This window comes from Calcarisporiella thermophila (genome assembly GCF_041956535.1).
Source record: "Calcarisporiella thermophila strain CBS 279.70 unplaced genomic scaffold VTP21scaffold_6, whole genome shotgun sequence".
NCBI classification, from domain to species: domain Eukaryota; kingdom Fungi; phylum Calcarisporiellomycota; class Calcarisporiellomycetes; order Calcarisporiellales; family Calcarisporiellaceae; genus Calcarisporiella; species Calcarisporiella thermophila.
In genome coordinates, this window is record NW_027192196.1 from 529,396 (window position 1) to 543,874 (window position 14,479).

Below are 14,479 nucleotides of genomic sequence, written 5' to 3' on the forward strand. Positions count from 1 at the left end.
GTGGCAACTTACCTTTTTGGATAGTGTAATGTTCCAGGCACCTAACGCTACAGAATGACCGGTCAGCCTACCCGCGATCCGACCACCTGGTCTGGTCAACTACTCTCCGATGATCTCGCATTGAATGGGGGCGATGGATTCGATAATTACATGTTTGACTCAGGATTGATTTCAGTTATGATTCCTACGAAAGACAACGCTTCTGCCGAATGGCACCAGCTCGAATGCCCCTTGGGCATGTCTCCCACTGCGACATCCTTCCTCCAGCAGCCCCCTCTCCATCTTCATCAGCAGCAGCAGAACCCGCAACAGCACCTCCACCACCAGCACCCGCAACAAATACTACACCAGCAACCATCTCAGCAAAAACTGCATCACCCTCAAGCGCAACCCCAAGAACAACAACAAAAGCAACCACAGCAGCAGCAGTCACAACAACAGCAACCATTTGTTGAAATGGGAGAGCCGTTCCGACAGCCGTTGCATCCCGCAAGCCAATTGCAGCCGCACCAGGAGGCGACAGAAGGGGATGAACGTAGCCAACTTCCACCGAAACAAACGGAAAAGCGGCGCCGACTGAACGTGCCATCGCGCGAGATAGCGGACGCGACCTTGCAAAGTGCATCCACGGCCTCATCTTCATCGACAACCCTAGGCGGCTACGGAGGTTCGCCTCCTAACCCTCGCGGGAACATGAACCACTTACGCCTTACACTCCAGGATGCTCTTATGAGCATGGGGGTGCATGGGAACGGCTACCCGGTCTCGCCCCGCCGCTCCTCGCTGCCATATGCCACTCACCACACCTCGCTCATGGGTGCTCTGTCGGGCACGGCTCAGATGCCAACCTCCCCCACCTCGATCTGGTCGCCCCGAAACTTCACTCCAGTCGTGAGTCCTCTACAAACCCCGCTCGAAACCCCCCAGCAGACCCCCCTCCACACCCCTGGACATACCCCATGCGCCACGCCGCCACAGCAGCTCTCGCCCCGCCTTCAGCCCATTTCGATCCCCTCAACTAGCTCGTCCGCTGGCCCATCGACCCCCAGCAACAGCCTTCCAAACAGCTTGCCGAGCGGAAGTCTTAGCGAGCTCTCCATCAGTGATACTCTCGCGGGGACCTCGCTGATGCCGAGTGGAGGCGGGAACATGGCGGCTGCGGCGAATGAGGATCTGCACCCTCGCTCTGATGATCCGCTGACTTGCGATGACGAGTTGGCGGCAATGCATGCGCAGACGCCTATTTGCATTGGGATGATCTCCACCAACATTATTGGGGTGCAGAAGGTGCGCTTCAAGTTTGACGAAGGTAATGAGCCACTTATTCTGCGATTCGATGGGTTTGGGCGAGGGAATGAAAACTATAGTGAGTGTGTTTTTTATAAGTCTTTGTGATCCTATTTTTTTTTCCTTTGAGTGGCCTATGTTAACCTGGACGCCCGATCCCTCGTCTTAGCCATTCGGGTGTTCACCAAGGCTGGGAAGCAATTTGGATACGTCCCTTGGAATCCGGTTTCGAATACCCTCGGGCCCTTATACGATTCAGGGCTGGTGGTTCAATGGGACGCGTTCACGCCTAGAAACCGCCAAAATGTGAGAAACTTGATCTCCTTTTTCCGACCCCAACGACACAAGCATAACCCCCTCTCTCTTCATTTTTCCCTTTTTCCCAACCTCCCCAGTGCACCGAGCCGCCTCTTAACCTGATCTTGGGCTGCCTGCCAGCCAATGTCGAAACGGTGGGCAATATTCTCGCCGAGAAAAGCTTGTACCTTCGAGACCCTCCCGTGAACGAGTTCCGGATGCGTTACCAAAACCCCCACACCAATATTGCGCCCGTCCCGCGGCGCAACACCTTCAACTACGGCGCCACCTCTTGGATCCGTACGCCGCAACAGATGCAGCAAGACATCCAAGATTTGCTGAAGAGCGTCCCGTCCGAGCCAGTCGAGGTCTTCGATTCGTCCGAGATCAACACGAAAGATTTGCTTGTGCAGCTGCTTCCACACCAGCGTATGGGCGTATCGTGGATGCTGGATCGGGAGAAGAAGTACTCTGGAGGGATCTTGGCTGACGATATGGGGCTCGGGAAGACGATCCAAACCATTGCCCTCGTTCTGTCGAAGCATGCGGAAAATGAAAGTCGCAGGACGACTCTGGTCATCGGGCCCCTCTCGCTGATGAAGCAATGGCAGAATGAGTTTGTGACCAAGGTCAAGCGCGGAACCATCAAGGTCTACGTGCATCACGGCGCGAACCGACACAAAGGTAGGTGCTCGCTCTTTCTTCATTCAGATTGATAGAGGAGGCAATGAAACGTGTGAAATTTTGCTTTCTGTTCCCCTCCCCCCCCCCCCCCTTCCCCTCATTCACCAAGACCCCGCTAAGCTGGCCCAGTATGACGTCGTCATCACCACCTACCAGGTGGTGTGTTCCGAGTGTCCCGAGGTTGCGGAGAAGAAAAAGCCCTCGAAAGACCGAGAGGTGCAAGCAAGCGAACTGGAAACCGGCGACACGGCTGGGGGCGAATTGGCTTCGGCGGATGGGCTTGGTCCACTGTTTAAAGTGAAATGGCATCGGGTCGTGCTTGGTATTCATGCTTGTTTTGTTTCTCCTGCGCTTTGACGACTGATGGTTGATGTTTTGCGATTATGTCGGCAGATGAGGCGCATATGATTAAAAACCGCAACACGCGAGGAGCGATGGCTTGCCATGTGCTCGATGCGAAAATGCGATGGTGCCTGACGGGCACGCCAATTCAGGTAGAGTGGCAGCAAATAAACCTGCTAATTCATCTGCGATATGGAGGACTGACCGGGGCGTCTTTTCTTTTCCATCCCCCTGTAGAACAACGTCGAGGAGCTATACAGTTTATTCAAGTTCCTGCGGGCGAAGCCTTATGACGACTTCCACAAATTTAAGGAGACCATCGCTCGTCCGATGCAAACAGGCAGTGCCCCGCAAGCGTTGGCGAAGCTCCAAGTGTTCCTCAAAACCCTCATGCTCCGCCGCACCAAGGCCGACGTCACCACTGCCGCCCCGGCCACCATGGCCACGGGGGGAACTCCCCAACCCTCCCTCCTCCACCTCACCCCCCGCAACATCGTCACCTGCACTGTGCGCTTTAGTACTCCAGAGCGCGAGTTTTATAATCTGCTGGAGCGCCGCACCCGAAGCACCCTCACCAGCTACCTCTCCACAGGCAAGGCAAACCACAACTATCTCAACATTTTGTGTCTGCTGCTGAGGCTGCGACAAGCGTGCAATCACCCACGCCTGGTACTCAAGGCGCTGGGCAGCGAGGACGACATCGACATCACCGTGGACTCCACGTCCATCAATGGACTGTCACCCAACAGCCACTCGGTGCCGTCATTTTCGTTGGCAGAGCCCGGAGTCGGGGGCGGCGGAGCGGGCGCAGGAGCGGGAGCAGCCGTGGCGGATGTGGCCGTTGAGAAATTGCTGGGCAACACCAAGGTCAAGGGCTGTTCGATCTGCCTTGATCCACTGGCGGAGCCAACAATGCTCTATTGCCGAGAGTGCACGGACAAGTTTGTGAAATGGATCGGCAAATCCTCCTCGCTAGGGGCCAGTGATAAGATGGAGGCTGGAGGCGGGTTCCACACCTCGACGAAGATCGAGAAAATGCTGGAGCTGTTGGATGAGACGCGGCGGCGGAGCCCTGGGGCAAAGACCATCGTATTTTCACAGGTAAGTTCTTGGTTGTGGCGGCATCCCATCCCCCTACTGACGTCTGATTTCCAACCCCTCAGTTCACTTCCATGCTCAACCTGCTCGAAGAGCCACTTACTTATCACGGATACAAGTTCTGTCGCTACGACGGAACCATGCCTAACCACCTCCGCGAGCGCAGCATAGAACTTCTGCAAACCGATCCCGACACGACCGTGATGCTCATTTCGCTCAAGTGCGGATCCCTAGGCCTAAATCTTAGCGCCGCCAACCACGTTATTCTTCTGGATGTCTGGTGGGTTGTCCTTTTCCTGGGCATGAAAGAGGCCATTAAGGCTGACCCGTGTGTGCTTTTGTTTTTCTCAGGTTCAATCCCGCCGTGGAGGATCAGGCCATCGATCGGGTGCACCGCATTGGCCAGACCCAGTCGGTGTTTGTCACCAAGCTGACCATCGAACACACCGTCGAGGACCGTATCAAGCTGTTGCAGGAACGCAAGCGCGAACTGATCAAGGGAGCTCTGGGCGAGAGCACACAGTTGAAGCTTAACAAGCTTTCGCTGCAAGATATCCTCTATCTCTTCCGAGGCTGAAGGGGAGGGCGAGGACTTGCCTTCTCTCTCTCTTCTCTCAAGAGTAAATATAGGAATAAAGCAGAAAGTAAAAATGGGCCTATACATAGTATGGTTATCGGGTATTTCTATTTCATTTTCTTTAAGCGTGTATATTGATTTTATATCCAGGTTTTTTATTATATACTTCGTATATTTATATATATATATCCATTAGTTTATATCTTCCAAGTTTATTATATGATATCCCATATGCTTGACATTGTCAACTTTTATTTGTATTTTCTTTATTTCTCCCTTATGCTACGGACAATTTTTTATCTTCTCTTCTATGGCTGCGTATATTATGCATTATAAGTTTATATATATAGTGTATCATTTCACATGGGATGCATAGCTTCTCTTCGATTCTTCTTCCTTCTACCTATATATATGCGTTCATAAAATTTACTCTTTAGCGTATATAGCTATTTCTTTGATGAGTGATCGCTTTCTACTTTTATTCGTTTGCCCGTTTCGCTCTGAATTTTTTTTTCCTCCGTTTCTTTTAATAATATGGAAGATTATCATTACAGTAAGTGGGATTCTTTTCTTATTGTTAAAGATCGATGAAATAGGTTCCACTCGAGGTTAGAGAATAATAAAAAGGTTACAACATACATTTTCAAAAAATGCAGCGGAAAGGTCCTGTCAAAGTGCCGGTCTTATCAAAGATCCTCACCAAGAGAAAAAAAAAAAAGGTCAAGAGGATACGCGGCACGAGAATAGCCGTGAGCTCCTAATAAATATTAGAAAGGTAAAAAAAAAACGAATATATATGTATATATTTGTATTTGTATTTATATAAATTTATATATATATATATTTGCATGTAGGTGTATGTAAAAAAATGCAAAAGGGCTAAAAACTTGAGATCGTAACTAACCATGAAAATAAAAAAGTAAATTAAAACAATCACCGGCCCACACGCTGTAGAAAGACTTCTCCTGGATTTCTAGTCTGATTCTCTATTGTCTTAGTGGCGCGGACAGGCGAAGTGTGGGTGCCCGGAATGGCCGCAATTTGGTCAAAAGTGGAGAGGGGGGTGGAATTGGCAGAGGTGGTGGAGGGTGGGGAAAAATGGGTTCTATGCTCCATGGACACGGCAGAGGAGGTAGAAGGCTGTCTAGGATACTGGTAGGGGGAGGCGGAATTAGGGTATTGCGCAGAGTTGGTTGAGCCGGAGATTGGAGGCTTCCTTGAGTCTATGTGCTGGGCATTGACAGTGTTCAGTAAATTTTGGCGGCTATAAGGGGCCGACGTGGAGGGTGTGGCAGGAGATGCAGACATCGAGCGCTCTAATTCTTCTGGACTTGGATATTTACGATGAAACGAATCCAGCGAGGAGGTTGGGGCAGCCATCTTGGCCATGCGTGTGAGGTCGCTAAAATCGACGGCGGGTCTGATCAGGTTATCGGTGGAACGCAATCGCGGAGGTTTCACCGGGGGGACGGGTTTGCTCTTGGGAGGCTCTCTAAAGGAAGAGCCGATAGCAGGATTGTGGAGTGAAGAGGCAGGGGAAGACGGGCTGGGCCAGGTGAAATCGTCAAAAATATCCTTCGAGGGGGGGTTGGGAGGCGGGGCTCTAAAGTGGGCCGGGCCATTCAGTGGATTGAAAGCATCCGATGAGGTGGAGCCGACCGTAGAAAGGGTTGCGTGTTGCGAGACTGGAGCCGTGAAGACTTCCGATGAGGTGGCCGAATACGGTGGTATAGGGGTGTCTGTGACAGAGGACTGGGATGGTGACGCTGCATTCGAGATTGAGGATGAGGACGTGGGGAATATCGCGGGGGCAGGGGAGGGCTCGGAAAACTCGTCACCCTGTAGTGACACTCTTTTCTGGTTGCGCGGGAGTGTGATTTTTATCTTAGGCTGGGCGGAATCCTCGGTGCACAGCGTCGAGAACGCAGAGGTAAGCAAAGTTGTGTCGACGGGCTTGTTGGCGGCCTGAGCTGATTTTGCACCCGTGGTTTGGCCAGAATGATCGGATTCCAACGCGCCAAATTCAACCGAGCCGAAAAGGTCTAAATTGGCCGACTTCTCTCTGTCCTGCCGTGTAGGTCGACCGCGGCGCATAGGCGGGATTTGGTTTGAAGTCTGAGGAAAAGCAGCGTGCTGCTGTAGGCCAATCGGCTGGTGTGTCCCGACTGACTGAGGCTGGCCATTCGCGATGGGCGTAAAGGAAATGATGGAGGCGCTGTCGGTTTGTTGAGTCTCCGGGGAATAGTTTTGATAAATCTGAGAGGAGCCATTAAAAATCGATAATGGGTATAGATGTTCTGTCTAGCAAAACAGCTCCAAATACTTACATTGTAGAGTGGACATTCCAACCCGCGTAGCTTGAAAACATAGTTGGCAACCTCGTAAATTGTTGGGCGCCGTGCCCCGTCCTCACTCAGCATCCATACTGTACCGGTGGAAGCGGAGGTTATTAGCCAAGTGGATTCAGAAGAAAAAAAATTGCCAAGTATACCTATTAGCCGCAGTAGCTCCTTAGAGTAAGAGGGACCATCCGGAATAGTATATCTAGCATTGAGAATAGCTAGCTGCCCTTGATCCTCGAATGGAGTTGTGTAGAAACATAGTTTATAGAGAAGCACGCCGAGGGCCCATATGTCTAATTTGGGGGGGGGTCAAGCTAAAGCTTTACAGGGCACACGATCAAAACCAATCACCTGCTTTCTCGTTGATAGGCTTCTTCATGCAAAGGTCAACCATTTCCGGGGAACGATATTGCAAAGTTGTATGCTTTTGGATGTCTTCTTCCATGAGTTGTATGTCACGCAACGAACGAGAAACATTCGTTTGAGGGTTGATTGTAATGCACGACCCGAAATCACAGAGTTTGTAGGTATCATTATGCCCTATAAGAATATTTTCGACCTGGAAAGAGAATGAGGAAGAAGCTTTAGAATGAGCATAAAAACTGGGCTATACCTTTAGGTCTCGGTGAAGAATAGGCGGATTGCAGTAGTGCATATGCGCGACAGCCTAGAACCGTCCAAAATAAAAAGTTTAGCAAATAGGCGATAGGAAAAGTTACACGCAACATACTTCGCAAATATCCGAGAATATCTTTAATATCATTTGCTCTGTAAGACGTGCCTGAAGCCGACTGTTCATGAGATCGATAACTCCACCTCCTTTTGATATAAATATACAGTTGAGTATAGGGGCACGGGCTATAAAATTATAATAAACACGCGAGTAAAACATTATAAAGAGACATTACCGGGACAAAACTCCATAAGAATGAATGCGACATATCCATTATGCATTGGCATGACTTGAGAATCAATATATGTTACAATGTTCTTATGTCCATTAAGTTGCTTCTGTAAAATGATTGGATCGGGTGTTAGAGCGACATCCAAACTGTTTGAATGAGCATATACGCAGGATTGAGAAAATTACCATAATAGAAATTTCTTTTTCCACATTCGCAAGTCCCTCAGCATCTCCTACAGCTATCCGCTTCAAAACTGCTTCTCTCATGGAACCATCCTCGAGATATACATGATACACGTGGGCAAATCCACCTGGCATTTCATTTGGATGAGCGGGATTATCGATTTATTATCCATTTCACTTGACATTTTGGCCATGGACACTTACCTTCTGCTAGGTATCTCGAGATGGATACTCTATACTTGCCGATCCTGAGTTGGGTTCCAATGGTTAAATTCCCCAATGGAACAGAATTTGAAGCGTCCATTTGTACAAATGAAGAAGCTTTGGAATACAAAATTGTATATAATATAGATGTTAAATAAAGCTGGTGAAGAAAGTGACTTAAATCTGCCTCCTCCCAGATGCAGGAGAATCTAGTTGAAGGCTAAGAAGTGGAGATATAGAATACCAAGATAGAATTTCTCCTAAAAGAGTGAAGCGATTCTGATGCGCCACAAGGGGATGTTGAAAGCACTTTTATATTGAGCAGTATAAGCTGCAAGAGAGGTCCGGTGAGTATCTCGGAAACGATCCAACGCCATGTTTGTGGTTATGTCTATTTTATGAGTAGTAGAGCATATATGACTGCAGTTATTGAGATACTATCGTGCAGTTACAAGCCCATACACGCTTCAAGCTGATATCCAGTATTTTTTTTCCAAGTTTTGGCTCCAAGTGAATGCAAAAAGCTCAATGCGCAGAAGTATTGGATTAGAACCTTCTCTTCTGGAAAATGGGCATTTATTCTGATGCACATTGGATGCATGGTAATCGCATTTGAAGAAGGCCAATCTACTTGGGTAGGATCACCAGCAGCTGACGGTGGTGTGAGATATTCTTGGATAGGAAAGCCATGGTTGTAGTGAGCCCAAATGGGTGATGCCAAGAAATTCAATTTGGGTGAAAATTCACGCACGTTTTGTTTCTCCATATACTTTCTCCTCTGAACAAATGATTGTATACTCGCCAAAACAAAGCGCTTTGCTTTATCAGTTTCTTTCTCCATGCATCCTCAAAGGATCATGAGGTCTCTACTTGCAAATTGCATTGGCTCCCTTGCGCTAAGGAAGCAGTTTGTTCCCCTCAAAACTTTTAATGCTGACTGTTGAACATTAGAAATATAGAATTATATTGATTTGGATGAAAAATTTGACAACATTTTAAAAATATAACACAATTTGCATTCAATCATGAACCATAAGATTATATACAAGTCTCCGCGCGCTATATGACAATAAATAAAAAAAATTTATATTACAAAAAAAATTTTTTTTCAGACACTTAGATTTCCATATCCTCGTCTTCAACCATGTCCTCGTCCGCCCATGGTGCAGGACTTTCGATCCCGTGGTTGCGGATGACGATAATCTCTCCCTCTTGATCAACCGTGACCTTGGCAATCTCACCTGGGCGAACTCCGCCGTCAAGCAAGAGACGCGAGAGTTGGGTGAGCAGGGCATGCTGGATTAGGCGGTTGAGCGGACGTGCCCCGTAGACTGGGTCGAAACCTTGCTGCGCAAGCAAATCCTTGGCCTTGTCGTCGACATCCAGGGTGATTTGCTTCTCGTCCAGCCGCTCCTGGACCTCCTTCAGACGAACGTCCACGATCTTGCGAATGTTGGACGGGGTAAGGCGGTTGAACACGATCAGCTCGTCAATCCGATTGATGAACTCGTTCGCGAAATGCCGTCGTGCCGTCGCCAGCACCGCGTTCTTGGTCGCTTGGCTCACCTTGTCGCCCTCATCGAGTTCAAACAAGTCCGCGCCCAAATTTGAAGTCATCACGATGATGGTATTCTTGAAGTCCACACGACGGCCCTTCGAATCAGTGCAGTGTCCATCATCCAAGATCTGTAGGAGAAGGTTGGACACGTCTTTGTGTGCCTTCTCCATTTCGTCGAAGAGCACCACCGTATATGGACGACGGCGTACGGCCTCGGTAAGCTGACCGCCTTCGTCATGGCCGATGTATCCGGGAGGTGCTCCCACTAGACGCGATACCGCGTGCTTTTCCATGTACTCGCTCATGTCAATGCGCACGATGGCTCCGGGGTCGTTGAACAGGAACGCAGCCAGCTCCTTTACACAGAGCGTCTTACCGCATCCAGTCGGCCCCAGGAAAAGGAACGAAGCGAGAGGGCGATTCCGGTTTTGAAGACCAGTGCGGGAAAGGCGGATGGCGTCGCAGATGGCCTTGATCGCCTCGTCCTGCCCCACAACATGCTGCTTCATGTATTCCTCCATGTGGAGCAGCTTTTCTTTCTCGCTCCGCTGCAGGTTGGAAACGGGAATACCCGTCCAGCGCGAGACCACCTCCATGATCTGATCCGGACCAACCACCTCAGCTAAAAGCCCGTCCGCGCGCTCAGCATCGGCCTGCGACTTTTCGGCCTGGAGCTGAGCCAGCCGTTTCTCCAGGTCGGGGATGGCGTAGTAGCGAATGTCCGCAGCTCGGGCGAGATCGTATCGGCGCTCCGCATCCTCAGCCTTCGCCTTGAGCTCATCGAGGCGTTGCGACAAATTGCGTATCTCGTCCAGTCGGCCCTTCTCGCTCTCGTACTTCATCTTGAGGGGCCGAAGTTCCTCTTGGATCCGAGCCATCTCCGCACGCACTTCCTGGAGCCGCTGTTTTGATGCCGCATCCTTCTCCTTCTCCAACGCAGTCGCCTCGACTTCCAATTGAAGGTGGCGGCGTTCGAGCTTATCGATGGCTTCGGGCTGCGAGTCAAGCTGCACGCGGGTATTGGCACACGCTTCGTCAATTAAATCGATGGCCTTGTCGGGCATGAAACGCTGCGTGATGTACCGGGCGGCCAATTGCGCGGCGGCGACGATAGCGGCATCGGCGATACGGACACCATGGTGCGTCTCGTATCGCTCCTTGAGCCCACGCAAGATAGAGATGGTATCGGTGACGCTCGGCTCCTCCACCATAACTAGCTGGAAACGGCGTTCGAAAGCGGGATCCTTTTCGACGTACTGGCGGTACTCGGTAAGCGTGGTAGCGCCAATGCATCGAAGCTCGCCACGCGCAAGCATGGGTTTGAGCAGATTGGCCGCGTCAATGGCTCCCTCTGATTTGCCCGCGCCCAGTACAGTGTGTATCTCGTCGATGAACACGATTGCCTGTGCCTCCTTCAGCTCCTTCAGCACGGCCTTTAGGCGCTCTTCAAACTCACCTCGATATTTTGCACCAGCAAGCAAACTTCCAATGTCGAGACTATACACCTTTTTCTGAAGCGACGATGGGATATCGCCCTTCACGATGCGGTTGGCTAGCCCTTCTGCAATCGCAGTCTTGCCCACGCCTGGCTCTCCAACTAAGCAGGGGTTGTTCTTGGTACGTCTCGATAATACACGAATGACCCGCGAAATAATCTCATCCCGCCCAATAACAGGATCTAATTTGCCGGAAGCCGCGAGCTCGGTTAGGTCTATACAGTATTTGGACAGGGCCTCGTACGCCTCCTCTGCGCTCTTGCTTTCCACGCGTCGGTTCCCGCGCACGTGTGTCACGGCATTCTCAAGCGACTTCTTCGTCACACCACCCTCTTTCAGTACTTGCGCCATTGAGGGAAGGTCCGCGAGAGCGAGTATTAAATGGTCTTGCGCTATATAAAGGTCACGTTGCTTCTTCATGTGCTCATGGGCGTAATGCAACAACTTGGCAAGCTCTGGAGAATGGCCCATTTCGGTCGGGGGTGGATCTTGGGATGGCTGGCGGACCATGATTTTCTTGAATCCGCGTTCGATAGATACCACGTCCCCTCCGGCCTTTTCGAGAATGGAGCGAAACAAACTGTTCTCCTCGTCTAACATGACCACGGCCACATGAGAAGGGTGTAGTTGTACGTGTGAATTTTCGGCGGCGTATTTCGCCGCCGCATTGAGTGTTTCTGTTGCTTTGTCTGTGAATTGCATAGATGACATTGCTGGGTATAACTAATTTTGCACTGCACTTTGCCGCCCGCCCCGCCCTTTAAATAGTTTATGGGGAATTTTGTCCGAATTCTACAAATTGCTTCAGATTGCGAGCAGTCACTAGATCCTTCGGCAAGGTTCCAAAAGAGACTAAACGAAAATGGTACAAGAGTCATTTATTACGCCCACCAGGGTTTAAAAAGCTATCATCAAGTTTAATAAAGAAATAAAAGCAAATAGGAAAATAGGAAAGAAAGAGAGAGAAGAAAGACATGCAAAATAGAATAAAAGATAGTAGACTAAGTTCTGTACAAAAACACAAGAGAGAAGAATGGGAAATAAAGCAAACGTTTTGAAAACACAAATAAAGCATAAGACAAAAAAAAAAGAAAGAGGAAATGAATATCTAATATTAAAATGTCCCTTGTATTTCTTCGTTTTAGAAAGAAAAAAAAAAATGCTCCAAATATAACATAGAAATCGCTACAGTATTCCAGAATCCTTGAGTGCGTTCTGCAGTAAAGTTTCCTTTACAGCAGCAAATACGAGCCGAATCTAACAAAGACGAATAGGGGACGGTTAGCACTGACAACCGAAATTACCGACAACACGAGTCCATAAGCATGGACAACTAGTAGCAGAGATGAATATGAACTTACGTTAGAAGTGTCGGTTGCTGTGGTGAGATGCGGGTATATATTTAGGCGAGCACGGTTGGTTGATGTGAACCGCCAGGCAATATACTTGATAGCCTTGTTAATGTCGGATCCACCTAGAAGAAAAACAGAAAAAGGAATCGTGTTAAAACTTGAGGCCCGCACACATCCATTATCCCACACTTGCCATAATAATCTGGGAAATAGTTCTCCAGAGGGACCTTTGGCAGCTTGGCTTTGAATAGATCGAATTTGTTCAAGAATAGTATGATACTTGAGCGCAAGAACCAGCGACTATTGATCACCGACTCAAACAACACCAAGCTCTCCACCATTCTATTTTGCCCGCTCTCCTCTAATAGTTGCTGGGAGAAAGAAAAAAATTAGTGAACTTTGAAATCCAAGTGGCGAGTTCGCGTCAATGTATCCACCTGATCGTATTCCGACAATGCGACGCAAAATATGATGGAGGTTACTGCTTCGAAGCAATGGATCCACTTCTTACGCTCCGAGCGCTGGCCACCCACATCAAAAAGGTGTATACTTAGCTGGCCCATTGTGAACCGCGTTTCAGAAATACCGGTAGTTTTGAGTCGTGCTCGGAGCACATCGTCTTGCGTTGGAATATAGTCGGAACTTTTTATCCTTTTTATATTGTCAAAGAAGCTACAGAGAAAATTAAACAGGTGAGAAAACCCGTCAAGCAAACCAAGAAAAAGTCAACCTACTATGGGGCCGAGTCCATTAGATAAAATTCGATATGCCCACGATCCAGCATCTTTTGGACCACTGGGTCATGCCAGACCGCATACAGGGCATCCGAGATCTCACTTGATAATCGATAATCGGGCGAGTTCTGGACTTGGTAGGCCATAATTAGGTCTGCTCGAGACTTTTTTACCCAAGTTGTAAAAAAACAGGTGTTAGAGTCGAAAGGAAATCAATTAGAAGCCCAGCGATTAACCCTACTCTGTTCTCAGTCATCTCAAACTCTAGTTCTAGTTTCTCCAGCGAAGCAATCAGTGTCTGAGCGGATTCTACCAAATTTTTGTACACAATCGTACGCCACCACTCAAGCTCTGCTTTGTTATACCCATTCTGATGGATAATCTTCATCTGTTTGACGATGGTTGATTTGCCTGACTCGCCGCTTCCTGTATAACGAGCATCGCGAGTGAGTAAAATTTGGGTTGAGGGTAGAGGGAGGAGAAGAGAGGGGCGGGGGAGTGACGAATTGACTAATAGCATCGAGATTATTGGCTTACCTAGTAGCAAGATTTTGCATTCCTTATTAAATTTGTTTCTATCCTCCTCAATCTGCCGGTCGATTGCCAGACTTCTTTGCCTCTCCTCTTTCTCCTCCGACGACATACATAACCCCATGGCGAAGGGTATTTTAAATACTTAGTGATCAGAGAACGATTCAACAAAAGTCAAGCGAGCGAAATTAATGGCGATGGAAACAACTCGAAAGATCGCGGGAAAAATAAACACCTCAAAGACTGGTTACATTAAAGGGCGAGGGGCAGGCAAGGCTTCTAGCGACAGTGAGGATGGGTGAGAAGAATAGATCAACGAGCAATAGCTTTGAGAAACTTTCTCTATTTCAAGTCAAATTCTGAAATCTTTCTAATCAGTTGCCTTATGCTGATTGGACGGAGAGGTAAACATTTCATTTTGGAGGGAAAACACGTTGCGGGAGATTTCTAAGTTATGAAATGGAACATCTCTGTATCTCACAAAAACAAAGCTGGAACCGCAAAATAAAAACCCGTTTTCACGAGATTCTCGGCGTTGAACTCTTAAGCTTCTGATTTTAGCTCGGAGTTCATCAAGGTGGAGGCATTAACTTTAAAGAGACAAACTACCGATAACTGACTCTCCTTCTCGAGTTGCAAAAAAGGGCCATCATGCAATGCTCAGCCATGGCTTATATCACCGTACTTTCTCCCTCCATTCTCCTCTTTGGCAGATACATCGCGGTCGATTCCCTATTTGAGAGTCGCCCCTGCATGAGACAAGCATATTCTAGATATGGTTACATGTCTCTATTTAATCCTTAGATTTTATTCCCTAAATCAAGGAACAGGCCATAGGAATAGGACACGACGGATGACAAATGCAATCATGGTATTTTCAATAGCATGTT

General features: G+C 48.6%; 4 protein-coding genes across 4 annotated transcripts; 1 reads left to right on the forward strand and 3 right to left on the reverse strand.

Annotated features, from left to right (window-relative positions):
• Positions 1-54: 54 nt before the first annotated feature.
• Positions 55-4,285, forward strand: VTP21DRAFT_9931 (uncharacterized protein; the record flags this gene model as incomplete). Its single annotated transcript, XM_069400932.1, has 8 exons — positions 55-1,366; positions 1,457-1,593; positions 1,683-2,268; positions 2,378-2,590; positions 2,662-2,762; positions 2,848-3,711; positions 3,774-3,988; positions 4,060-4,285. The coding sequence occupies 8 exons, from the start codon at positions 55-57 to the stop codon at positions 4,283-4,285; spliced, it is 3,654 nt and encodes a 1,217-aa protein (XP_069253657.1).
• A 933-nt stretch (positions 4,286-5,218) lies between these two features.
• On the reverse strand, positions 5,219-8,018 carry VTP21DRAFT_9932 (uncharacterized protein; the record flags this gene model as incomplete). The annotated part of the gene is made up of 9 exons (XM_069400933.1): positions 5,219-6,541; positions 6,613-6,710; positions 6,777-6,920; positions 6,979-7,186; positions 7,241-7,294; positions 7,358-7,446; positions 7,536-7,638; positions 7,718-7,842; positions 7,919-8,018. The coding sequence occupies 9 exons, from the start codon at positions 8,016-8,018 to the stop codon at positions 5,219-5,221; spliced, it is 2,244 nt and encodes a 747-aa protein (XP_069253658.1).
• A 1,016-nt stretch (positions 8,019-9,034) lies between these two features.
• VTP21DRAFT_9933 (uncharacterized protein) lies at positions 9,035-11,683 on the reverse strand (the record flags this gene model as incomplete). The annotated part of the gene is made up of 1 exon (XM_069400934.1): positions 9,035-11,683. One exon carries the CDS (start codon positions 11,681-11,683, stop codon positions 9,035-9,037), a length of 2,649 nt encoding a protein of 882 aa, XP_069253659.1.
• Positions 11,684-12,157: 474 nt separating this feature from the next.
• On the reverse strand, positions 12,158-13,713 carry VTP21DRAFT_9934 (uncharacterized protein; the record flags this gene model as incomplete). Its single annotated transcript, XM_069400935.1, has 7 exons — positions 12,158-12,229; positions 12,334-12,446; positions 12,518-12,695; positions 12,762-12,996; positions 13,059-13,222; positions 13,300-13,484; positions 13,596-13,713. 7 exons carry the CDS (start codon positions 13,711-13,713, stop codon positions 12,158-12,160), a joined length of 1,065 nt encoding a protein of 354 aa, XP_069253660.1.
• Between the last annotated feature and the right edge of the window lie 766 nt (positions 13,714-14,479).